The sequence below is a fragment of the Chroicocephalus ridibundus genome, chromosome 2 (assembly GCF_963924245.1).
Source record: "Chroicocephalus ridibundus chromosome 2, bChrRid1.1, whole genome shotgun sequence".
Taxonomy (NCBI): domain Eukaryota; kingdom Metazoa; phylum Chordata; class Aves; order Charadriiformes; family Laridae; genus Chroicocephalus; species Chroicocephalus ridibundus.
Window position 1 is genome coordinate 21,996,064 of NC_086285.1, and position 27,673 is coordinate 22,023,736.

Consider the following 27,673-nt stretch of genomic DNA (forward strand, 5'->3'; position numbering starts at 1 on the left):
TTTTATAATTACTAAAATCCTTCTAAATCTTTGTGCTAATATGTTAATATTTTGTAAATTCTTTCTGTGTAACAGCTCAAAGAACATCAGAAGTTAAAATTCAGAAGTGCTCATCATCTCATGGGTCAAGGAGTGCTAAAGCCTTCATGCAACTCTTGTTTTATCATCTACGCATCCCATTCTTTTGATTATTTTGCCTCTTTGTGAACTGATTTTACTTTCTCTAGGTGAATGTTATATGTAATACCAAAATAAACTGTTTCAAAGTGTCTTTTATACCATAATCCCAGCGTTATCTTTTATTCATTATTAAGAAGCTCTTCCCTTGCTGGTATACCTCATGGTACAGGAATCCATTGACCATTTATTACCTATTCAAATGTACAAATCCATGTTTCCTCCTGAGCCCCATCCCTCTTCTGGGAAAAGGTCTTTGTAAATATTTCTCCTTCATTTTCAAGTGAAGTCTAGAAAAATCTCTTGCCAACAGTTAAGATGTGGATGCACTTCTGTGACTCTTAGCCATGATCAACAGAGTTTCACAGCTTCTTCGAAAACCCAGTGAATCAACGTGTCCTTTCAAAAGCCCATCTTTGTATGTGTATATACCTATCGATATTTCAGTTACAATACCTAATACTTAATTGTCACGTAAATAATGTCAGGAGGCAACAGTACAGCACTGAGTTATCTATAAAAACTCCAAGTGTTATAATAATTCTTACTCTTGGGATCTCAGATGTTTTCCTTAAGCAAATAGTAGGAACCACTAGAACTTCCTAGAAGGAAAAGAGGTGCAGAAAGTCATCACAAGATCAGGTAGAATATTCGCTATGTATACACAATCACCAGCATAGTCCAGCATAGTACAAATGTTTCCGTGGACCAAAAATGAAACAACCATGTTTACCAGTTATACCTCCTAACAGACAAAAAGCTCTTTAGGTATCACACCGTCTAACCTGGTAACATATTTCTCTACCTGTAGCAGAAAACAGATAAATTTAGTCTGATTTATTAATAGTGTCCTCACGATAGGTCCAGATTGCAATAAGCTTATTTGTTCCATCCCAGAACAGTGGGAAGGGAGGGACCAAGCAGTCTCAATAGCCTTAATGATCACCTAATCTTGTTGAGGACAAAAACAGTTAAAGAAGATTATTTGTTGGTCATACCCATAAGCTTTAGAGGACAAGTGGACCACGGGCTACAACAGAAGAACACCTGCAACTCTTCATGGCATGTGGTCCACTATTAGTACAAACTACTGCTGGGCAACACGTCTGGAAAGTTCCTCAGAACGTAGTTTTTACAACCTGTTTTCTAATTCTGTACTTCATAATCCCCTAAACTCAATTTAAGAAAACCTGTAAGTCCAATGTTATTGACAGATTAGCTAAGAAAATTTCTTCCCCAAAACACACACTGAGACTACTAAAAACATATGTGAAAGAGACTGTTTTCATTTAAGGCTCTGAAAAGTTATTATTAACTGCATGTCACTGCCCTCTATGGGTTGAACATAGTCAAAGGTCAAGCTGAGGTGATGAGCCATCATTAAGGAAAACTTAACAGTAAAAGGCATGTTTTTCCATTGACTTGTTGCAGTGGGTCCTGGTCTTCCACTGTCCCATCATGCTGCGCGATAAACACTCTCAGACAACGGCAGAATTACTTCTAAGAAGACCATAACCTGTTTAGATCCGTATGTCTATATGCCTAGACATATTGGAAAATTCCTATTCGTATTGAGAGGATTTTTAATCTACCTTCTGATAGTCTGAGGGGAATTATTTCTTAATGATTGCATTACTTTGCAATTCAGAATCTTCTTCATGCTTGTCTTCATCTGAAGAATGATCTGAAATGTTTATAACCTCTCTTCTGAGAACTTCTGCAGGAGGAAAGTATATCTTACTGGGCTCAATATCCTCATTAATTCACCTGGGGATATTAAGAATGAAGGAGAGGCAAGGATTTCTTTCCATCTAAGAATTCCTTTTATTTTGTGGTTGCATTTAATATTTTTCCTACACAGCAGAGACCACCATTATTCTCAAGGTTACATTTCTTACACAGTCAGAACAATATTAGGAAGTGAATCCAAAGCGTGCAAGAGGAGTATGTAATTTTAAGTTACAAGATATTTCAAAGAAACTTCTTATGAATACAATTTCTGTCAGAAGAATACACTAAGTATTCCAGATGCACTTATAAAGGTTCCACTATGAGACAATCTACCTTGTTGTGTCTGCAGTGAAACAGCAATGAAACACAGATTTTGTTCCTGATCTGCACCGCTCCTTCTATTCACGTTCTGAGCTGGGTTCAAAATATTTCCCTGGTTCATTTGCATCTGATATTTATTTCAGCAGAGCCACAGGAAATGAAGCTGGGTTTACCAAATGGATGGAGGCAATAAAAACACTTGCTAAATATTCCTGGACTCTTCAAACCAAATATACTTGAGGGCTTTTTAACCAGAGACGGAATATTTTCAAATGATTAATCAAAAAATATTAACTGTTTATTATTAATACTATAAAAAGACTTTCAGGATTCACTATATCAAAAGGCTTCTCCTTCTGCAGCACCTTCAGACTTTTGAAAGTCAAACTCTTTTTACATACTTTTTAAAAATGTTAGGAAAAAGCTTTTCTCCTCTTCTTTCAGGTTCCTTTGAGAACAGTATCTTCCTGTTACCATCCATAATTTTTAGAACAAGGTATGTGTTATGCAAAGCGCAGAAACATACTATAGAAGAAGCATAATGTGACTTTAACTGTCACTGCTCATTTCTCTAGCTTTTGATGGATGGTGATCCCTCCGTTTTACATGAGTATTTCAGGAGGGCAGTTTACTTTTCAGGCTATTTCTTTTTAGCTTAGAATCAAGCGTATTTTCAAGGTGTGCAAATTAAGTTCGCTAATAAACCTAGTTTTGATGAAATTTTGCTTTCTTTGATGTAGTAGCATCATTAAAGCCTTTCGATGGCTGACCAAGTAGTTTAAAGATACATTATCCCATGATGAGGTATGTTCCTTCCCTGCTTCCTCCTTTTACTCAAGAAGGAGTGGAGTGCAGTCCTGCACTTTTACATGTACATCAAAGAAATAAGAGATGGAAGGAAGAAAAAACACAGCTTTTCCTCATTTGCTCATATGTTAAAGACCTCTTCTATGAAGCTGTATTTCTCCAAATCACAGCACAGTGAATGTGTTTGCTGACATTTCTAACATCACCTATCTACTTAGGTGTCATTACTTGAGAACAAGTCCCATTTTCCGAGGGTTCTGAGCACCTTCCTTATATATTTGGGCTGTTGCTACTTCAGCACTGCACTACACAGAATCCTTGCTTTTTTTTAAAGATCTGGCTTCCTATGATTAAGTCTTTCATATGTAGCTTGAAAAAACCCCCAAACATTAAAATGCAATAAAACTGAAGACCTATGCTGTAGAGCAGAAGCTCTTATCTTAAAAGAAAGCAATGTGAATGATTGTGTCTTCTTCACCTGAAGTTATTTTCAAAGCATGACAGATTCTCTCTTCTTCATTTCTCACTTCTTACTGATTTTCTCTTAAAACTTAACTTGCTAAAAAATATTGCTTAGATTATTTGAAAACAGTAACCTAACTCTACAGTTTGACCTTATACTTCATTCAAGCAAAAAAGCTCTACATCAGATTAATCCATATACAGTATCAAATTATTAAAATTATTTAAATCAGTCAGAGTGAAATGAAGTCAGGATTTGTTCACACAAGACTTGAATTTTTCACTTTTTTCTTTCCTTCCCTCTTTTCCTTTTTTTCTTCCTTTCTGTCTTCTCTCTTTTCTTCATGGGGACATGAAGAAAAATGGGAGCAGACAATCAGGTCATGAAGATGTGACTTATGAATGAGCACGTGTATCCTCTGGCACACTGTCAATCACCAGGCTGATAATTCAGTTATCAACTGATACAAACAGATCAGATAGATAACAAACAGTTCAGCAGCGCTTTATAACAGCACTAATTACGATAACTATCCTCAGCTTTGGCAGGCCACTGTATTTTAGAGAAAGACACACATTCTGTATGGGAAGTCTAAGGTTGGTAAGTGCATGCAAACACACCAAATAAAACATTTGTACGTGTTGTTAATCCTGTAGCAAAATCCGGGCACAGCAGTAGTTATTCGCTGCTCCACCATTAGCTAGTGCTTTGAAAATTTGTCTCTCCTATTAAATAACCCACAGAGACTTGTGGTTAAGATTACTACTCCATTTAGAAAATTACTGCTAATTATGTGAATGTTGAAGCTCTGCATTAAATATGTAATTCCAAAATTATTAACTCCACCTAGAGTAGCTCTGAGGGAGAGACAAACAGAAAAAATTTCAATGTAGGGAGAGATTTTAAACTCAAAATGTACACTTCCCATCACCAAGCTAAGGGATGGTGAGGGATGCATGCTAGAGGATTCTGAAATATTCAGCAAATGGAGGTAGCAAAACAAAGAAGAAAACAACAAAAAGGCAGATAACAGAACTGCAACAATCTACAGAGTAGTGGTCCCAAAAGACAGGAAAATGTTATTGATGAGTAATGAAACAGGGTGAGTTTTACTTTAGGGGTATGCTTCTGTAAGTGATGAGCTTACTCAAGTTGCAGTGACTTCAATGAAGATTCATGAGTCTCAGCACCGAAGAGAATACATTAAAAATAAGTTTCTCTCTAATTTTTCAGAGTCCTATTTTGACAGGAACCAGAAATTCTGTTCAGTATTTCTCTGCCTTCTATAAAAACACTTCGAAAAGAAACGTCAAGACGATCAAATGGTATCTTTAAGAAATTATTTGATCCAGACAAAACGTATACTGCATAAGTATATTAGTATGCATGAAAAATTGGCTTCACTTTCAAGGATAACTTACAAAATCACATAATTGCATTTTCACAGTGCATTATAGAAAGAAGGAAAACAGCAAGATGAAATACTGATATTTCAGCCTTCAAGCCTTTTATTAGATAGTCTGCATGTATTAGTCTCAGCAGGTTTTCATAATAAGAGTTAATGGCAAAGCCCATCCATCCATCCCTTTAATTTCCTCCTTTGTGCAAAGCATTAAGATGATTTTCACTCTCTGAAATATCTTTTCTCCAATTTTCAATTCCAAAATTAACATCACTGTAATAAAGGAATATGCACTTCAGCAAGGAACATGCATTCTAATGAACACATCTGATAAATAAACTTATACCACTGACTAAATTCCTTTTTTAAAATGCACCACTTTTGGAATTCTGCAATTTCATAGTAAATTCCTTTAGAGCACCAGAAGGCATTAACAGCTCACCCTGTCACAAGTGTCAGCACTTGCCATATTTCTAGGAGCTCTTGGTTCTTAATTGCTGTAAGTGCTGAGTTGAGAAAAGCCAGTTTCAAAAACACTTTGATAAAAAATGACTGGTAATTCATCTGGAGACAGGGTTTTGTTTTAAGCAGGTAGGCATTTCAAGGAATGACAATTAAGTTGCTCATTAGCAGAGATGAAGTTCTACTTTTAAAACTCTTATTTTAGAAAAGAATTCTATACTGGGAAGGCAAGAATATTTTATTGATTTTCTTTTAATTTTTCTGTGAGTATCACCTTCTTAAAACTTTGATTTATCCTGTCACAACTATTAAATCTATTCATTATCGCCACCTTTCATTTATAGCCAAGCAAACTTTTCTGTTTCTTGTTTGCATCTTTCTACGTTCCGATGACACTCTTTCCATCAAATACAATTTCATGTTCTTAGGCTCTTAAAATACATCTTCATTCTGTATATTATCCTTATGAGTTAGAACAGAGAAATAAAACAACATTTTGTAAAAGGGGATTCATTAAGTACCTTGTACTACTCCATCCTGTTTTCATTTCCTGGTCCTCCCAGCCCCCCTTTTTCCTCAAATGGAAAAATTTCTTCTTCATTTCCTAGCATAATCCACCTCTGTTTGATTTTGGTTTTTAGGTATCTTAAGGGATACAAACATGATTGCTTGGATTTCATTTTTTTCCCTCAGTTCTGCTGCTAAGACTGAGTAATGATAAACATCAAAGCCCTTTCAGAAGACCATTAACATTTCAAACAACTTGGTTCCATTTTGCCTCAAACTATGTCACACCTTTGTTTTAATTATGTTATACAGGTTTCCTCAGATTGTTCCTGTTTTAGGGTTGAGGCAACTGGAATTCTCTGGAAAACCAAAGCTTGAAAGAGAAATAATCATAGCTACAAAAACTTTAGGAAGACTGGAAAACTGTTACAACCCTCCACAGTGCCAAATGGAAGGACACTGTGCAATACTAAATTCCTCAGATTATAAAATGAAAGTCAAACCTTTACTTATATTGACTGCCTAAACAAATGCAGAATGTATACAGTAAGAGATGCAAGGGAACAGCTTATGAATCAAGATCATAAAAAGACGTATGCAGAAAAGAGACAACCTCAAATCTGTCATGGTTTTCCTTCTATAGAGAATACTCTGAATACCATATTTGAAGATGTGAGGCAAAACCACGTACCAAATTTCACCTTTTTATTAAGCAGCTTTAACTCATCTTCTACACATCTTTTCCGGATTAACATTCTCCTTTATCAGTTGGATTATGGAATGACAGAAAGAATACAACCTTGTTGTCCAAACAGGAGGTGCATGCCCCTCTTTCATTGCCTTTACTGAATGTTGACTAAAACTTTCATCTGGGACACAAAGTCTTGCTTTGCTGCATCAAAAAAGTAACTTTGTCAGTTTCATCTGTGGCCACTGAAACAGAAAGAAAAAACATCCCTCTCTCCTAAAAATGAAAGAAATTAATCTGGTCTAGACATTCTCACACTGAATTGGTGTTTAGTACAAACTAAATGGAAAGACCGGTAAATTGCTTGGCTCAGATAAGCATCTACCAATTTGGATACTTATTCAATATTTAATTGAACTATAACTTCAAACTTTTTAGGCGGTGGGACTAAACTTCCCCTGTTCATCGACACATCTTATCTTGGAACAATTTATCCTTATGTGAGGTCCACTCCTGGGCAAAGGTCTGCTTGGAAGCGGAGCACCTTACTCTTGTCAACCACATGGATCAAAGTACTGTTTGAGTGACATAGTAGGCAGCCAGAAGCTGAGCAGGTGGGACTAACTTTTCTTCTCTGAAACTTTGACAGTTAGTGGCTAAGGTCAGAAGCATTTTTCTATTCACAGTGTCACAGTGTTTACAAAATCACTTCCAGGATGTAGGAATCATGGAATCAATCTGTGTGAAAGTCTGCTCAGCTCTTCAAAATGTGAAGATTTGTTCATGAAGAATTAAAGCATTACCATTACAACTGCCTTGAAAAATAAAAATCCCAAGGCAAAGCCAATTCAGCTGAAGAAAACATCTGGAATCTTTCAGAGGTTTTGTTTGCTTCAATCAATATTTCAATTCAGTAATTCATGTCTAATACCACCTTGATTCTGTATATAAAACTGAATGTAAGGAGTGGGAAAATATATCTTTACAGGGATTCTGCTGAGACAAAACATAAAAAAATTGGGACAAAAAAAAGGAAAACAAGTACATAGATTTGCTGTAAACTAAACACAGTTTTTAAAAAAAATGTAAGATTATTTTAGTGTACTGCAATAAAATCGTAAGACAATTCTACAACTAGCAATAGTAATTCTTAATTCTTGTACAATGACATTAAAACTTTCAAGGTTTTACTAAATATTTCATCTGTCACTTCTTCAAAGTGACAAGTTTGCAGGACAAGGATTGACATGAATATTCCCTACTAATCATGAAAGAGTATCTTATGCTTTTTCATTCGTAAAAGAGAGTGATTACTGTCAGTCAGGTGTCATCCCTACTTTGATGTAGCGGGATGTTAACTGGGATATAACTGTACTTCTTTCTTTGTGACATTTACTTTTACAGCCTATTTGTATTCTTATAGAATATTTTTTTCAATTGGATTGTAGCTTGGGCTTGTAGATATACAGAACAGATCCTCTGGGATATTAGATGAACTGGACTGGCTCAGCGGAATCAAAATGCTAAGTCTGAAAAAAATAGTAAGGTCTTTATGTAGTCAAAGCTTGATTACGGATTTTTAAGCTTCACTGAATTGATCCAGAGCAAAGAGACATCTTTAAGAGGAATGCTCAAGTCCTGTCTCTGTAATATCTGATTGATACAACAATTTATTCCTTAGAGAATACCAGGGAACCAGACATCTGATTTAAATTTTTAAACTGTACTTATGAAATACATTCTCTACAAAATGAGGGCTCTCATAAATGACAGATCTTATTATATTAAAACATTTCAGTGGGATTCTCTCTCTTTCCCTCCTTCTCTCCCCAGTGGTCATCACCTTATATGTTGAAGGACATATGAAGTTATAAATATATATAATACAGTAGGGATGTAGAACATGAAAGTTTGCAAACAGATTCATGAGATCTTGGTGTGTGCGTTGCCAGAACAGATATGAAATATCTTGGTAAATATTTAATAATATGTACTGAAATATCCAAAATTCAAATATTTATCCAATGACATTCCTGAATGTACCCAATATTGTTTATCAAATGTTACCTGTCTACAGGAAGCTATATTGACAACAATAGCCACTTTTCCTCTTATAGAAGCTTACTTTAGAATGAGAAAAAATCATATCTAAGTCTCCCTTTGACATACTGAGTAAAACCCCACCATCAACAAAGAGAGCCTGGGGTGACTGGTGCAGTGGCCACATAGGAAGCATCTATGACTTGAAGTAAGAGGAATCTCGCCCGCATTGGGTCAAATTACAATTTAACAGCAGGTCCTGTGATCTTAACATATTTCTTAGAAAAGAAATCTACCTACTAGAGAAAGTGCAGAGACTCTTTCTAAGATGTCTTTCCTGTGGTAACAGGAATAATTTGCCTACATAAAAGCAAAATGATATGTCTGAAAATAAGCATTAGAACAAGCATCAGCCACACTTCAAACACTTAAGAGAATTTGTAATAACTTTCAATCCGTCAAACAAATACAAATAAAAGTAAGGTAGAAAAGGAAATTCAGTGGCACTTTTTCTCTTCCATTTATCTTTTGGTTTTCAATGAAAATACTGTTTTTCAATGAAAATGCTATCTTTCCATTTCTTCCTAGTACAGCAACTGTTACCTAATCCACTCCTGGTTTATAGTTTCAGTAGTTGTGATAACCTTGATTCCCCATTTCCATTTCTTTATCTTTTCTCTAGATGTTGCAGACAGTACAGAAGTTCTGTCTGCATTTTCTAAATGCATTTATTTCCTACAGCCAATAAACACAGAGATAATTATCAGAATCAATCTCCCTGTGTGAACTAAGGAACCATTGCAACAAGGAACCAAGGCAAATCAAAGGAAAAGTATAATCACTGAGTGACAAAATAACTGAAAATAAGCCCACTCAAAGGGCTTTGTGGAACAACGTACCTTCCCCATCCCTCCTACAGCAGAATTTCATGTTTGTATAGAAACGGATATTTTAAGATGAAGTCTTTTAAGATGAAGTCTCTTTCTATAGTGATGGCATCCTATATGCACCATTGTAAGACTAGTAGCCATCAGAATGGCATGCTCAGAAAATGTGAACTAGATGACTCGCTTTAAGGTATTTTAGTGTCGTTTACAACGATGTGCCTTCTTGTGTCTCACTACAGCATCTCCTGTACCTTTCTCCCTCATATTACCAGACCTTCTTTGTATATTATTTGTAAGATCATTCAGATTCTTCAGCTACACACAGTAGAATTTTCTTTTCAAGCGGGAAAGATTGATTCTTTAAGATTGGTCTCGTTGAGATAGCTGGTCTCTTTGAAACAATCTTATTGCACCACTAGTGCCAAGATATTTCATTTCTTTGTACAACAAATCTTGATACCACTTGGAAGAAGGAGACTGCAAATTGTATAGAGATTAAATTCCAGATGTAATAACTTAAACAGAATATACTATTGAGCAAGGCAAAGTCTAAGGTAAAAAATATGCAGCTACCGTGTCAGAGGAGGATTTTCATTAGTTGTTAATTCCTTTCCATAGCCAACATAATCCTAAAACAGCTAGCCAGGGGAAAAAAAAAAAAAAAAAAAAAAAAGAAAAAGGAAAACTCTCATTCCTTTAGTGACACTTCAAGAATGCAGCTGGTGTATAAAGGGTTAAAGGGATGGAAATCCACCTAAATCATTTTTATGACTACTAATAAACTTTTTGATAACATACTCCCCCTGAACTCCCATTGAAGACAATTCTGAAATGAATCACAGTCAAAATTATCAGAATAATGTTGTACACAGCAGAGTCCTCCAAATCTAATGAGTATTTCCATGTCATAAATAACAAGAGGCTTCTTCTGTTCGCTGATCAATGAAATGAATTAGATGGTTCATGTATTAAAATTTAAATACTACCTCTTCTGGATCACATTGGAAACTGTTATTTAAAGACTGTTTTGTCCCATACAGATCAAAACAAATTAAACTAGAAAACAGTAAGACACTAAGTTGTGCCATTCTGTGGAAGGCACGGAAGGCAACAGTGCGCAGCTGAGGGGAAGACCAAATAACACCTAAATATAGGCAGTAGATTGGATAAACGTTAGAGCTGCTCTATCATACCAACACTTAATAGAACAAGTAATATTTGTATCCACCTAAATGAGATTGTATAAACATACAGAAAACAAGCCTAAACAAATTCTTTAAAAGCTGAAAAATGCTTCACATTTGTGCCTTGATTTATTGATTCAGCCAAATATTAATTATCTGGTTCATTTCACTGTAATTTCAAAAAACAAAGCATTTTTTAATAAACCAGTTGAGAAGTTAGCTACTTAAAATGCATAGTTTTGTACAATTGCATTTAGTCTAAATTTCCACTGTGGCTTCATACGACCTTTCCACAACAGCTTTCTCTTCTTACATTTCATTGACAAGAGCAATTGACATCCAAAATTGTTCATAATTATTAATTGTAAAATGGCACCTGTGGTATCCCACTTTCCTCTACCATTATAATGAGAAATGTGTGGTGACCTTTAATGCTTTATAGAAAAGATGTGATTTTGCAAGGAAATAAAAATAAGGTTATTTGCACTCTTGTTCTCCACGCTTTTAACTGTTTTCCTGTTATGATGAGTGTTAGAATTACAACTAGTTTAAAGTATTTCACTGTATTTTTATTTAATGACTGCTATCCAACAAACAAAATTTTCACTAGAATATTTTCCACTATAGGAATTTCATTTTTTTCACCTGTATGATTTTGAAAGTTAAAAATAAATAAATTGGTCTTGTAGTTTTGATTTATTATGAAAATCTGAAAAGCATACATATGATTTTTTCATAGAAAATGCAGTTTTTCTTCATAATAGTCTCAAAGGTAGTTTATATTTTTTGTTTTAGTAGGTTGTGGGTTTTTTTGTGTCCTCACTCTCTTTAGACTCCAATTCTTCAAAGAAAGACCTCATATTTTGACCATACCCAGTTATTCCTGGTCCACATTAGAGCCCAGCATTACAGCTAAAGGTTAAATAATTCTCTTGATTTGTTGATTCCATAAGATCCACTCTTATAATAAAGGTGGTTTGTTTTTTTTTCATTTGCATTAGCCTTTAAAAATTTTCATGTCATCTAAAACTCCTGGAGCTAAAGACAAATTAGTATCACAAATTGATTAAGAGCTCCAACTATTCTGATATGTGGGAGGTAAGAAACATAATTTTTAGTGTTTCCTTCTTTTAGTACTCCTGCTGAAGGCAAAATCAAATATACTCTGCAGACCACGCAGTTAAAGTCATATATTCCAGAGACTTATGCAAATGGTCTTTTTTATTCCTGATTTTAGTAGTACTACAGTATCATGTCTAATTACTTCATTAATTAATTCAAACATAAAATTAGCATGGTTTCCTCTGTTAAAAGCCTTCAATCTTAAGAGTAATACTAAAATTCCTTGTATGGGTTCCTTGTGTTTTTAATTTTGCAGATACAGCCTGGCAAAACTGGCAGGAACAAGTTACAAAAGACTGAAGCAAGGTGGGAAGTGGTGAGGGCAGCTGGACAACCTGTGGCGTGTGACTGAACATAAAGGCTTGTTGAAAGAATTTGAGTCTAAAAACCTACATAAGAAACTCGTATGAATAGATCATGGGTTTTCCATGAGCCTGCAGGCAATTAATCTCTGAGCTGCAAGGACCCTCTCACAGGCAAGCAACACAAAGTTACCAGGTTATGGAAAGGTATATCTCCGTGGTAAGGAAGGTAGTGGGAAGAAACTGAAGTCTCTCAAAGCTCCCATTACATTGACACTATTAGTCTCTGCTGCAAGTGATAACTGCTCTTGTAGGATGTCAGTGCATGCAATGATAAGACAATTCTACTTAAAGCAGGCTTTTATCTTTCATTTAATCCACCATTACATAATGCAATGTGGTCAACCTACAAACAAATACACATGCAAATTATTAAAGTCATAAATATAAGTACTAAAAAATTCCTAGTCTGATCCTTGAATTAAATGAATTGGAATCAGGTACTTCCATCTGTATGAACTAAATTGGAGCAAATACAGAAACATGCTTGTTTTTTCTGAAGCTACTGTGGGTTCAAAGCTGGAGGCCAGAAACTAAAAAGATTTCTGGATGCATAAAAATTACACTCTTCATGCTAAGACCCTTTATTGATTCATCAAAGTAATTTTAAGCACACTACAGATTGATACTGCAAGCCTGGCAAAGATCAAAGACTACCAGAAACTAGAACATCTTCAAGACACTCAAAATGAACTGTGAATTCAAAATAAAAGTTGCATTAAAGGAGGATAAAACTGGAAACAAATTAATGTTCTACAATGAGCACTAACGCTAGATCAGTGCTTGCTGAAGTTTTGCTAGCGTAACATCAGTTCAGTCTGTGTTTGACAAAAGGAAGATACTTTTCTCAATGGGAGACCAAGGGGCCTTGGGCAGTGAAAGGAGATGAGAAAGGAAAAAGGAAAAAGGAAAAAGGAGAGTTCTTCTACCTTTTGTGAGATTAAACGGAGCTCTTGGAAATGTTCAGTTATTTTTTTTTTCCAGGTAAAATTGTTGATCAGGAAAATTAGATACTGTCTTGGGATTTCAAGTCTGATCAATGCTCTATGCTTTCTAAAAAATATCAGCAGGCACCAGGTTATGTGTTGTGTTAATTATTTTTCTTTTTTAAAAAAAAGATATGTTAATAAATTTTCTAAATTTACCTATTTAGAAGTGATATGAAAAACTAATAAAAACGCTCAATGCTCAATGCTATGTCTCTATCATTTAGAAAAAGTCCTTTTCTCTTCATAAAAATACTCCGTTTTACAGCTGCTATATAAAAAAAGTCCTAATTTGTACATCTGTTGCTTCAGTAAAAATCATTCAATGGCAGCTCTATAGTCCTTAAAAAAAACCTGCACTGAGACACATTGAAATCACAACTTTCGCTCTTGAATGTCTGCCCTGAAAAGCGTTAGAAAAGAGCAAAAGAATTCTGACCTGCAAAGATCCCAGAGATGTTTCAAAGCCTCATATGCTAAAAAGCTGCAATGTAGCTGCTGTCACTCTGTGATATCGTGAACCCACAAATCAATAATGTAAATTGCTTCCAGAGATCTTTGGTTTGGGAGAGAAGTTCAGTGAAACAACAATGGAGAACTGTGCAGTATGGGGGAAACTGAAACTGCATTTTTCATCTATATCACTTTGTGCAATATGGTGCCAGGCTGGGATAGAAAATAGGATGGTGGTATTAGCCCTGAGAGGCAGGGCTTGTGATTGCAGGTGTAATGTTACAGGATATTGCTGTGTTGCTTCGATGATTCATTATCCATCGTGCTATCTAAATCTGTCAGCTTGCTCAGTTTTCCAACCAGGCACTGCTCTGCCTGACAGAGACATGCCCTTAGTCATGCTAATTCTTTACTACTTATCGTCCTCATCTCCTAAGGGAGAAAAAGTTCAAGTTCTCAAAGAATTTAAAAAAAAAAAAAAAGCTTAATAATTCGCATATGAACATTTTCTCTTATATGTGCTTCTAGAAACACGATGATTTTAAATTACAAATCCTCTGGTGAACCTCTTGTCTTCAAGAGCAAGATTCCAAAATACAAGGGTGATTCTCTAACCCTTCTTCAAAATATGTTTTTCCTTCAAAGCACATCCAAATGTATTATTGCAGCTCACCACCTCTTTGGAATGAATGCCTACATATGGTTGCAGTATAAGAATGCAATGAATTCTGTGCTTCCAATAATTTACAGCAAAGAAGACTGAAATAACTTCCTAATGTACTCATCTGAGAAAATAAAATGCACGGAATGGTTTTTGCCCTTATCTACAGTTGTGCATATTTGTTTGTTCCTTCTATGTAAACTGCTTTTTAGAAATGATGCTTCCACTGAAAACTGACTTATTTTTATTTAATGGCTGTCTCAGTTTCATTTTACTCAGAGATATGCTTATGCCATGAGGTCAAAATCAGGCCTACAGCAACCCTGTTTGAAAGAATGCCGTAAAAGGTGAAAAGTGCTGTTTCAGATTCTGCATTCAATTCAGGAAATGTAAATATAAAATTTTCTTGCTCTGGGAAGTAAAGCTGCCATAAAAGTTAATCTTCCTTTCTTTCTTGACAATACTGTATTTCACAGTATCCTCCCTGATTTCTTTTAAAGGTCCTGGGACTAAGGTAGTTCTCCCTTGTTCTCACTCGTTAGTCAGATCAGACATTTCATTGACTCAAATAAAACTTTTAATAACAGTTCACATGTCAACGATGGGAGTAAAGAGTTTAAAACTGTGTCCCTTTTGAGAGCTATATAGATACTCATTAAATAAAGGCCATTACCCTTGTGCTGCTATGTGGAACTAAATTCTCCTGAATATGTCTTTTACTGGATTTAATAAAGGAAAGCTATTTGAAATAAAAAAAATACAAGGATTCAAAGGAAAAATAAAAGATAAATGTAAGCTACTAAACATATAGCTCGGCACGTTCATGTATCTATTTCACCTATACACAAATACTAGAAAACTTTACAATTGTGCATTAGATTTAAAGAATTTCTCTAGGATGTTTATTATGTCTAAGAGGATAAGCAAAAAATCTACGTGTTTTCTACATTGTTTGGAGCATGCTTTGAAGTTCAGCAGACTCTTAAATAAAACATTCAAGGAAATCTTTTAAAATTTAAAGTTTCTTTCTCTAGCTGCATGAAAGTCAGATAATCTGCTTTGAGGCTACCTGAACCCAATTAAATCTGTAACTTCTACGTTACTGTGAGGAGTTGATTGTTTTTCATGCAGCCAGGGAGAAGAATCAATGTAGAAACACACAGTCTATTTTAAGCTGTGAAGTAGAATAAGTTGTTTCCTCAGACTTTATTCTTGAGTGACTTCCCATAGAAGTGGGGTCAATGATATTGATTTGCAAAAAATTCATTTTAAACTACTCAATCCCTAGAAATACAAATGTCCAGAAGACCTCAGCTGGCATCTGCAGCAACTCTGCTGCAGGTTTTCCTGTTGACAGGTAAGGACAGCGGGCTGGTCGATTAAAAATAACCAAGGAGTTACAAAAACCACCACGAGTCATCTATACCTGAGCTGTGGCATCTGCTAAGCTATCCATTTCTACAGCACCAGCTCTCTCTTCTCCTCTCTACCTTAGGATAGCTAGAACTAATAACAATATCAAGGAAACCTGTGATGGCTTCCAGCTTGTGCTGAGAAGCTGCAGCAGTCCCACAGCTAGGTGACAGGGTCTGTTCTGCATCAGCTCTGAGCAGTGGGAGGTGGCTGGCTGCTGGTCCCGCTGCCTGTTGCCCTGGCCAGCTTAGTCTGTCGCTCCAGTGGTGGCCGTGGGGCCCTGCTTCACTTGCCGTGAACTGTCCAGGACTTCTTGTCCTCCTGAATATCATTCCGTCTTTGCTCATTTGTAACTGGGTGGAATTAATTCACTATGACAAATGCCTGAGTTAGGTCCACTGGAACTTCCTAACGAGATCCTGTGTATATTGGCCTTGTCACAGTCAGCGAAGGTAGTTACTAACGGCAGGTTTCACCTTCCTTGTACATCCACATATTTCTTTTTAGAGGCTTGTTTCAAATGCTTGAAAGAGGGCCCCTGACAGTATTAAATCTTAAATCATCGATTTTAATGCCAATGTCTATATACAGGGTAATTAACATTGATCCCAGAAAAATTATCTTCAACAAATGGTTTTATCCTTTGATTGTTGTTCTTTCCCATTGTGATACCTAAGACTTGCTTCTTTTTTTATGTAGGAAACATGTTCAGATCAGCAGAAGGATAAAACGTATCATTCCTTTCACCTAAGAATTCTTGCTTGCCTCTTTAGAAGCGTATTTAAGAATAAAACTGTTTCTTCTGACTCATAAAATAAACCAGTATTGAGTGCCGATGAGGAACCTCACATCACCATCACAGGCACAGTAAGTATGCTGCACTTTAGCTTCAGAATATCTCCTACACTGGATTGTATTCTCTTATGACTGCCACAGGGAAGATTAGAAGTATCTCAGAATCTCACTGCAGGAGCAAAGTTTTGACTGGTTATACCCAGATTTATTCTGGTAACATTCTGTTTTCCCTGTGAGCTTTTGCACTGCTATTAAACACTGTAATTTCAATTTAGATGGATAGTGAGTTGGATATTGCAGTCTCCATAAATAGCTGTAATGTCAACATCTTTCATTTGCATAAATGTTGAGGGGGTTGATTTGAAGAATGTGGTATTTTTGCAACTAGTTCAATGGCCCATCGTTTAGATTGGATTCCTGTTTCATATACAGAGAGGTTTATATGAAGAGTATGTAGTACGATTTGAGGAGAAAAAAAACCATAGTAACTGCAGAGAAATTCCCTTAGGAAACAAATTTGTTTTCTCTAACTGCAAACCTTAACATAAAAAGTTCATGTTTGGCTATAGTATCCCTTTTATGATCCTGCAGTTTTATTGGTTATATCATAATCTGAGGTACTACTTCAGTAGTATGAGAGATAATATTCTTAAACTCCCTGAATGTGGACAAGTAATGTAAATATTAAGAGAAGACACCAATACATACCGTGAACTATGATTTTTTAAAAATGGCCTTTTACTCTTGTTTACCATTTTTTCTTCCACTGTGATATTCAGGAGGAGGAGAAACGTCTTCCCCATTCTGCCTCCATACGATATTTTCTCTTCATACTGTTCATTACTGTGCCATTGGTGTGTACGGTGTCCACTCGCAGTTCAACTTTTAATGGATGTGATGACTTTAGGTAGGGACAGTTTGCTGAACTGTCAAACTTGAGATGGTAAACTCCTTCCCAGGTCATCTCCTTGTCCTAGCATTTCCAACTAATCACAAGCTACTGATCTGCTCTCACTGACATTAGCTTAACCTTAAATCAGGAGATACTCAAACTGGATGGAAATATATTGATATCGCAGTTTGAACTAGTGGGAGGTGCTTCAGTATGACTTCCCATGACTATGTGTTGTTTAATTAGATTTTATTCATACAGACACTGCTAAATAGAAACTCTAATTATAATATTGACTTATGAATCCTTATAAGCAAAATAATGGGTAAGCTAGACTCATCTGACAAAACAATCTCAGATACAATAATGAGAATAATGTTTCCTATCTCCATGTAGAATTCTTGCCTTCATTAAAAAAAAATTGAATAAGAATAATAAGTCGTTACTCAAATGTCTTCTATTTACACTGCCTTTAAAAATCTCTTAAAGCTCACTGGAGACAAGGATTTAAAATAACATAAAAATAATGCCTGAGAAGTTTATTAGGATAGTAAAATTAGGTGAAAATAGGAAGAGGGCAATCCCTCACCGTAATAAGAATAAAAGAAAGAAAAAACATAGAGAATATTACCCAAATATAGAGAAAGGAAATATTAGCGATCATGATCTAGAAAATTCCATAAAAGTCATATAGTTGAACATTATATTTCAAAAAAATATTAAAAAGTATAGTAGAAAGAATCTTTACAGGCTGTTATCAATGAGGATAACTATATAGTAAAACCCTGCTCAGGTTAATTTTGTAAAAGAGAATAAAAAATTAAAACCCTTTGTCCATCCTGAGGGTGGAAAAAATAATTAAGAATTTTAACTACTGGACTTGAACCCTTCAGATACAATATACCAACAGGGAATAAATGTCTCTAACTCATTTTAGGTGGTGTGGTTTTTTTGATTTTCTTCTATTTCACTTCTTTTATCTCCTGTTTAACGGAAATATTTGCTTGTGTATTATTGATTTCACTGCATGTAATAAAATGCGAAATAATTATTTTTCTGATTTTAAGGCAACTGCCCATGCTGCAACATACTTAATGTCATAATTACTGTATGCAATCAACAGTGATAATTTAAGTGCAAACCACTCACACATACCTAGTGCAGCTGCTATTTATTTTCCACTGAAGTTAGTTTGCTGTTTAGTTTACAATTAAAATTAAGAAATCCTAAAATGCTCATAATTACAATATTTGGGTGCTACAAGATACACCTTTGTGTAACGCAATGAGAACGTAATTTGAACTTTGAGTTAAAGTCATGTTTATTTTTGCACCTTATTCGTTGTAAGTAACAGGATCGATTTTTGTTTTCATTTTGAATACATTACCAAAGAAAAGTTATTTTCAAAAACCAATTTTATTTTTTTTTTATCTACTTGCCTCCTTTATGGATTTGAGCTTTTCTTGGAAAAATAGCTGTATAAACATATCTCATTAACTATACAGCTATTTGATGAGTGGCCTGTTGTCATTTCTAGGTGTTTGGACTAATCCATGAAAAAATACACTAATGGCTGTCAAAGGGCTCATTGTTTTTATATTTCAGACAGAATTAGCCTAGATTGTGTCTTTAGATTTTAAAGACTACTGAAATGTTTTATCTTCCAGGCTTTTGAATTATTCTTATAATATCCAGAACATCTGAGAAACAATTTTTAGCAATTTATTTTCAAGGAGAAAATATGATCTATCATTAAAAGTTAAGGTATTCAACATTTGCAATGGAAATAAAACAGAAATTTTAATGCAATTCACTAAAATGATTTCTAACCCAATATTTTACTGGAGACTTGAAGAAAGAGAAGTTAACAGACACGTGGCAAATAAATTGCACCAAGGTTTATACTTGAGTAGCCAGAACTCCCCGCGAAGATACAGTTAAGCACAAATACACAGACTCTCATTTGCAAAGGTTTCTACTACATCTAGAAGTGGTATATTTGGTCCACGTGGTTGGAACACCATTTAAATGCCCAATGTCATCAAAATGCATAGCATGCACAGGAAGGTGAAATATATGCTTTTGCTACACTGATCATTAATTTCTACATTTTACTTAGAGTCATATTATGGTTTAAAACTTGCTTTTACAAGCATTTAATCCTTTTTCTTTTTAATGAACCACAAATGGAACAGCCAATTTTCAAGGCACATATCTGTTTTCACTTGTAACTGAATAACTCAATAGGTTTTTTTGTTTTTTAATATTTTTTGTCATCCCACACTTAGTGAAGAAAATGCCATTTCTAAAGAAAATTGATTATATGTTCTGTAACTGTCTCCATAAAAATATAAATAATTTAATACAGTTATATTTTTGTATTTTATTCTCACTTTGTGCAGATTGCTGATTCATTTTCTTGGTGGATGTCATCCCATCAGAATGATAGGGTTGTATACTAATAGCTACCAATAGGGATTGCAGCAAAATATGAAAATAGCTCTCACATGGAGAATATCAAAGAGAAAGGTACTGTATGTGAAAAGGGAAAATGGAAAGAGGGCTTTTAAAAGATTCTCAGTGGCCCTTCAGAGAAAATTCTTTTGGAAGAGAAATGGTAAAAGCATTTCTAAGAGACTACAATAATAAAAACCAGCACAGAACTAGGAGGATCATGAGAGCTCTTCCAGTCTACAAGACGAACAACAGAATGTCAGAGTGCCGAAGCACCCTGCTGGAGCACGTACACCCTTACAGATATCAGATATTCAAAAAAAGGGGGGGGGTTTATTACCTGAATCAGAACCTGAATATGTCCCATGGCTTTTGATGACTTGAAGTACCAGAAGCTCATCACACAAGTCCCACTTGATTCTTTCCATCTGGAACTCTTCACATGGGCTTTTTCATTTTTTAGGCCTATTGCAGTGGCCTCAAGAAACAGGAATTTTCCTGAAATTAAATGATGGATTACTGAAAAATTCCTTTAGACTTTCAAATTAGATTCCAAAACTCAGCAAAGTAAAAGCAAGACATATGAAGTATACTTCCCATACAGGTCCTGTACTAGTGAACCTCAGCAGAGGGTAAAAAATTACCAGATCACATTCCTTGTGTAGTTGTTATATCAGTAATAAACTGGGAGCAGTTTAAGATTTGGATGTGTAGAGCAAGAATACTGCCACGTGTCCCAGCTAGTCTGATTACATGTCCTTGCCCAACAGCATTAGTTGCTATTTTGACAGTACATCATACAATAACCACGATGTTATAAATTTCAGGATGAAGTTTTCTGAAAGATAACTTTCAAAATAGCAAGTCACACTATACAAAAACTTCTGAAACAGGCAAAAAGCCATCATACAGTTACAAATCATTAGGTATCCCTAAGGATTCATATTACCTTTGGCTGTCTGTACTCTTTAATGTATGAATATTAACTCACATTTAAATTATTTAGTCAGAGGAAATTGCAAAAAATAGATGCCTACAGTTAATATTTTCCAACACTGATATGGTCCTTAGTTTTACATTTTCATTTTTAATCAAAAGTATAATAAATTCTGCAAGTGTTCAAATTCATTCTTTTCCTTTGTACAAAACCCAAATGTGTAGTTCGCATAAACATAAATGTATAAATAACACACTGTTAAATTATAATTGTACATCTACTCAAGTCTGTATATGAATTAGAGAAAAAAAATTTACTTCACTGGAGATGGAGTAAAATGGGTTCATTCTAACTTTGACTCTTCTCTGGTTAATTTACAACCATAGATGTTTCCCATAATATTATGGGATGAGAAATTTGCTTTTTCCCTGAAGTCAAGCACATTTTTAAGAAGTGTACATGACATATCATGACATATTCATGATAATATTTTTTAAAAAATATAACTAAAAATGCAAATAAACTTATTTTTTTTTACATCTGCTACTTTGTGTGTTAAAAAACCATGTATATAAACACCATGAGATACCAAAAACATGCCTTATCATGCCACCAATGTTTGCTAGGAAGACATGGCTAGACTGGGTTGAGTGCTTGGCATGTTGATGTTTGTTCATGCCAGTTTAATATCAGGCAAATGACTTCTGTTTAGAGGAAACCAAACCAAAGGAACCCAATCCAAAAAACCTTCACAATCTTCTTTGTAAGGAAACTTGAATGACTGTGATGGGAGATAAGGGACACTCTGAAAGGCCCCTTGATCTGAATGCCTGGGACCAGTGCTGTGAGACAGTGGGCTGATCACAGTTAGTCCAGCTTGGACGGGAGATAACACAACTTAATTCCAACCAGAATGTTGGATGTAATTCTAGTCATAAACAAATTGTCAACATTTTAATGTTGAAAATGGAGGTGGTAACAGGTGAGTTAGAATTAAGCAATTGCTAGGTGTAAGCTCAAGAGATGTGGTTTTGGAAGTAAGTGCTGAAATCTGACTTTCTACAAGGACCGATCACTGAATACTGTGGTATTCTCTGCCAGGTATGACAAAATTTTAACAGCTGAGCTGAATTTTGTTTTGGTTCTCTCATGCTGAACACAATTACTAAGTGCTATCAGTTCTAACACTATGGCCAGATAGTACCTTCACCTTTAAAAATTTGATCGCATTAAAATTGTGAAAAGTGAAATTAATTCTAAATGTTTATATGAGAACAAAATTTCAGGACTACAGAGCAGCTCTTGAGTAAGAAATGGAGAATTTGTCCTGTTTGACCACTCACCAAAACAAAACCACTTAACTTTCAGATTATAGGGTAAATTTCCAGGTGTGAGAATTATATCAGCAGTAATTTTATTCACATGTGGAGTGGATTCGACATATATATACCACCGAGATATATAAATCTGTATTTTAACTGCACTGGCTATTTTAAAAGCCAAATGAAAGACAGGGACACATTGGAGGGCAATTCTCTTGTACTTTGAGATGAACACAAAATCTGTGATTTTTTTCTGCCTGTTTCACCCTCAGTCACCTTGGCAAGCTTCCACTATTCCCTGAGTTTCTACATATCTCCAAGTAAACTTTGGTTTTACTGGGTTTTGTCCTGCAGCAGTTCATGTAAACATTCAATGACTACTAAAGACAAGTCCCACATCTTTGGGCAGCTCTGCTGTGGAATTTTTCAATTTAAGATCTTTTCTGAGTTCAGCTTCGGTAACACCTTTGACTGAGCTATGTGACCTTCAAAGGCAGAGGATGAAGGCACGGAGCTTGTAACAAGAACAAGAACAGACAACTGGGTGCTTTGGCCAAAACAAACAAGGAGCTGCACTGCCACCAACAAAGGAGGTTTATTAAAATTACCTATTAAACTATGAATAGTTACTATGGGTAACGTTAAGCTTCCTGGAAATGAGCTCAAGCTCTGGAGGAGTGTGACCCAGTGGATCTCAGAGCTGAGCTAACTCATCCTTGCAAGCTGCTGCCAGACCAGATGCCTCTCTACAGACAAGTAACAAATTATCTTGCTTGACTCATACAGAAATACTAAAAGGAGAAACAACTGAGAATCAATTCTTCCTAACTTAAAGTAATTTTACAACAGTAATTAATATTTTGATATCATTAGACATTTAATTCATTAAAAACGACGCCCTGATTAGACACATGTTAGAACCCCCAGGCTGCCTGTGAAGGGAGGTATGAGAAGTTCCACGAAGACAGTTACATCTTGTTTGTGAACTGACAACAACATACCAGTGGTATTTCCAAATGTGTGGTCTCCGGGAGGTCTAAGACTCTGAGGTGAGCTGGCCCCTAGCACCCAGTTAAAATTGTCAGCCAGGGAATTTTGCCAGCCACATCTGCCATTCTCAAAGGTGCAGGAAGTTCCACATTCACTCTCGTCTGTATTATCCCCGCAGTCGTCTTCAAAATCACAGCTTTGTTCTGGTCTGTAACACTTGCCGTTCGCACATTGCTGATAGCCATGTGAGCAGGAGCCTGAAAAGAGAAGAATGGGGGTGTCCTGGTGAATCGCACTGCCATGCATCCCAGCAAGGTTACTGGAAGGTTACATCTCAGAGAGTTTGATATTTAGGAGGAGGAGGGTGGTCCAGAGCAGTTTTAGTAAAAGCCTTTGGTTCCCCTGAAGTGCCAATCCATTATCAGTTTATTTCTTTTGTATTTTGTCAAGAGATTGCCTAAATAAATGACTGTTTCCCTTGTAAAGCCTTTGAGGGCAAGTTCCAGCCAGGCATTCCTTCGCTAACAAAGCTTTCTAGTCTGACTTAATTGCTGACATTCTCCTTTCATGTGGTGTAGGATTAAACTGTTTCATTTTGGCTGCAAAGTTGAGCTTAGTTTAGCAGCCCCAGTTTGGAAGAAAAAGCTTTTCTATTTTAACTACAGAGGTTTGCCTTTTAATGGATTTCTTTTTTTTTATTTTCCCAGACAAGTTCAGTGGGGTGATGCTGTCCTTTCTGTGCAGTATTCCTGGCATTATTGAAGGATAATTCTGCTATTGTAGGGCTAAAAATTGTAGGACTCACTTCACAGGATCCATTTCCAAGCTTCGTGTTTTCATTTCAGATCAGTTTCTACAGGGCTCTGGATAAAAGCAGCCCCTTCAGTACATTCTCTAATCAGGAAGGGAGATACAAAATTCTGAAATGGACCTTCCCTATTTCAGTTTTCCATTCTGCTCTACCAGAAATAAATGCACAAGCTTAATTTTATTTAAAAATATAACTATCACTATATTAGTTCATCAGACATAAAATTATAGTATGCACACGTATGAAAGTTGTACAAGCAGCAGAAGAATTTGAGTTAATTGATACTAAAAATCTCATGGTGCTAAAAACATGTTTCCATTACCGCTACCTTAATTTAAAGGATAACCTGATGGAGCTAAAGGAAATTCACATAAGGCTGGATTTTATTAAGAGGTCAGAATAACAGATTTATTAACAAAAATAAAATAAGAAATGGGGTATTCAGTTGGTGTGTTGGCAAGCTCCATCCCTAGGACTTTGTTTACACCAAACTCTAAATTACGAATGCCCCAAACTAAGTGAAAAAGCATTGCCACAGCCCTTTGCTGCAGACTTAGCATAAAGTGAGAACAAGCCTTGAGTCACTAGATATTAGCTAAAGAAAACAAGCATTATCCCCTCTTTTTTAAGTAAAAAATCCTCCTAACACATAATAAATAAATAAATACTAATAAATATTGGAATAACATCGAAATATCTAGCAAGTTTTCTAGGGAAATCATTCTGTTTTAATTCCTGATTTCTTGGTAACATAAATGTATCATATTTGCTCTAGAAGAGTGTGTATGATTTGGGTTTTAACAGTTGCTCAGAGAAAGGAGGAAAAAGTCCTGAACAGAAAGCAGCAAGCCATAATAAAAGTCTGATAGTAACTTAGAAAGTCATGAACGTCAGGCAAAGGTCTCCAGAGCTGGAGACAAGGAAAATGCGTAGGCTCTGACTAGAAGAAAAAGACCTGTTTGAAGTTCACAGTTAAAAGTTTATGAGAGCACCAGTGTGACTTTTATTAGTACATAGTTTCTGAAAATGGTCCCGGCCAAAAAAATGGAGTAATTGTATCGATGTACCAGTAAGCGTCTAATTATTGCAACCTGCAAGACGGTTGGAGTCTGTCAGAAACTTCTCTCTGTCAACCTGCTTTAGAATTTCAATCATTTGTGTTGCTTCACAAAGGGAAACAGAGATCAGAGATTTGTTATAAAATTACTGTCTGATTTAAATGGCATTTATTTTTAGAAGCTAGTAATTACAGTCTTAAATTCCTTTCATGTGATTGTACTAAGAATTGAAGCAAAACAAATACTTTGTCAGCGAACTAGGAATTTCAATTTCAGGATGCAGTCCATACTTGGAAATGCTGTTCCTTGTTGTTTATCTTGATCAATAATTGCAATAACTATCACATTTTGAGGTCCTTTGTAGCATTGCTTCCAATTTGAGGTCGAAAAAAAAGGGGAGTTGAAAAGTGGAAGTCTTTCTGAGGAAAACCAAAAAAATCCATCTTGAATTCTAGCATGAGTGAATCTTTTCAAGCATATGTACTGAATGATATTATACTGTCTAACTGAGGCTGTAACATGACTTGTTTCTGGATGCACTTCCATAGTATGTTTTCTCTTTAAATGACATATTTCTAAGGATTTATAACTGTTACCAAAAAAACCCCAAACAAACAAACAAAAACCAAACAAACCTATAATAAAATGGGGGTTTTGATCTCTCTTCCTTTCTTCCCTTCTTTTTCTCAATCCTAACAATCCAAACACTCTCTATATAGAGGCTTGTGGGTATAATAGGGATATTTAATTGAGAGGAACTTCTCCGTAGCAAGATTCAGTAACTTTTTCCTCCAAGCAGTGTTTCTTAAAGATTATTAGCAGGTAGAGTTTTTGCCCTATGTGGTAACTGCATCAACACACCAGGCTGCGCTGGACCCAAAGGAGCTGTTAGTGTCTTCCAGATCGATAATCTCTGAATTAAGGAAGATTTACACAACGGAGGATAACAGCTGCAGCAATCAATAATCCCCGTGTTTTATATACCCTGAGAAAAATCAACAGATGGAACATTTAAGTTTAAAAATATGTAATTAAGACAAGCATTAATCCCTTTTTTTTTATAAAGGTATTTATCTTAAATTTATTTTGAAAAAAAATGTACCTGCAAACACCAAGAGAGAAAATAATCTAACTAGCAGAACTGAAATATGGTTTAACTTTTACATCAATGAACTTTAAATAGTAATAAAATTAACATGGTATGCAGGTTGTAGCACAGAGGCAGAACAGTAATAAATTACAGAAAAGACATTCATATTAAGAAACGGCATCTATGAGTGCTATTCAGGTAATCTTCGAACTCTGGCAAGAAGGGTGGTGTTCTCAAAGAAGTAATTCCAGAGGAGAAAAAAAAATTTCTTTAATCTTTGAAACCATAGCCTGCATCAAAACAGGACTTTTCTATGATGTATCTAATTTTTACATCACTCTGTATCACAGTAATAACTTTATTGCTTGTTTAGCTGCTCTCTGAAAATAAATTAAAATAAAATTTTAAAACCTCTAAAATAAATTAACTCCATTAATGTATGATAAAATGATGCCCGAGTGGCCTTTTATTTATTCTTTTCCTTCACTTTAGGACACAGAGATACTTGAGAAGGACTTGATTTTTTCTACTAACACTTAAAAGGTGTTAAGATCTTCAGATGATCTTCCTACATCTCTGTTCAGAAATACCCTATACTTAACACTAATTTTTTTGTCCCCCAAATTCTTTATCAGTTGTTTGTTTCCTCCACAATATTTAGTTTGCCTTTTATTTCAGGATGAGAATCCTTCCCTTTATGAAGGTAATAGATTGGGGTTTTTTTAATTTTTTTTTTTTTTTAATGCCACATAAAACCGTTTACCATGAAAATCCATTACAAGTTCTCACAAGATGTTTGGACTTAAATCCGAGTTTGCAATCATTTCATTTTCACTCAACATGGATGAAAACAAACTGTGTCATATTTGCTTGGATTGGCCATGAAAGATTCTTAAAGGAATTTTATGATTACACACTTACATTGAGTGACCAAAAGGAGCCCAATTAACGTAACTTATCAGAGACAAGCTTAAGAAATAGCTTGATCATGTTCTGTAATTATCTGTAAGAAGACAAACACTGACAGCAGAAAGATCTAATCTAGCAGAAAAAAAACCCCAACATTATATGCTGGAAAATTCAAGTTGGTGAAGTTCAAATTAAAATAATATGATTGAGTAATTAACCATTGAACAGACAGCCAAAGGCTGTGGTAAATTCTGTATCAGTTAAGGGTTTTAAATACAGATTGATTTTTTTTCCCCCCAAGAGATATGCTTTAGTTTAACTTAAAATTATTTGATAAACCAAGGAAAACTTTAGATAAAAACGTGATTAGTGCTATAGGGGAGGTTAAATTACATATTAAGAGTAGTGCCTTTTGGTTTTAAAAATCAAAGTGTAGTTGCAGACCTTAATTTGCTTATATAATTATGAAAATTTATACCAGATAAACTAAATACTTATCTGGCCTATAGTAGCTACAAAATTGAGATGAAAATCTCATATTTCTTCATTAGAGTCCAATCTTCTTGAAGCTGATCCTTTAAATACCTTTGTTTATTGGAAAAAAATTAGGTATGATAATTAAACTGATAAAGATAAATTAGATCAGAACTTCTAGAATATTGCAAAAATATGATTATATATGGGACAAGGGGCAAAAGCTGGAACACAAGAAATCCCATTTCAATGTGAGGAAAAACTTCTTTAAGGTC

The 27,673-nt window shown here is 35.2% G+C and overlaps 1 protein-coding gene across 1 annotated transcript in view; it reads right to left on the reverse strand.

The window, feature by feature from the left end:
* The window catches only part of MALRD1 (MAM and LDL receptor class A domain containing 1), a 263,637-nt gene that overhangs the window by 101,866 nt on the left and 134,098 nt on the right, over positions 1 to 27,673 (reverse strand). Inside the window, exons 27-28 of the mRNA XM_063323881.1 lie at positions 23,068 to 23,313; positions 20,148 to 20,305 (exon numbers count right to left, since the gene is read on the reverse strand). Coding sequence (XP_063179951.1) covers positions 20,148 to 20,305; positions 23,068 to 23,313 — 404 coding nt within the window. The remainder of the gene's footprint in view (positions 1 to 20,147; positions 20,306 to 23,067; positions 23,314 to 27,673) is intronic.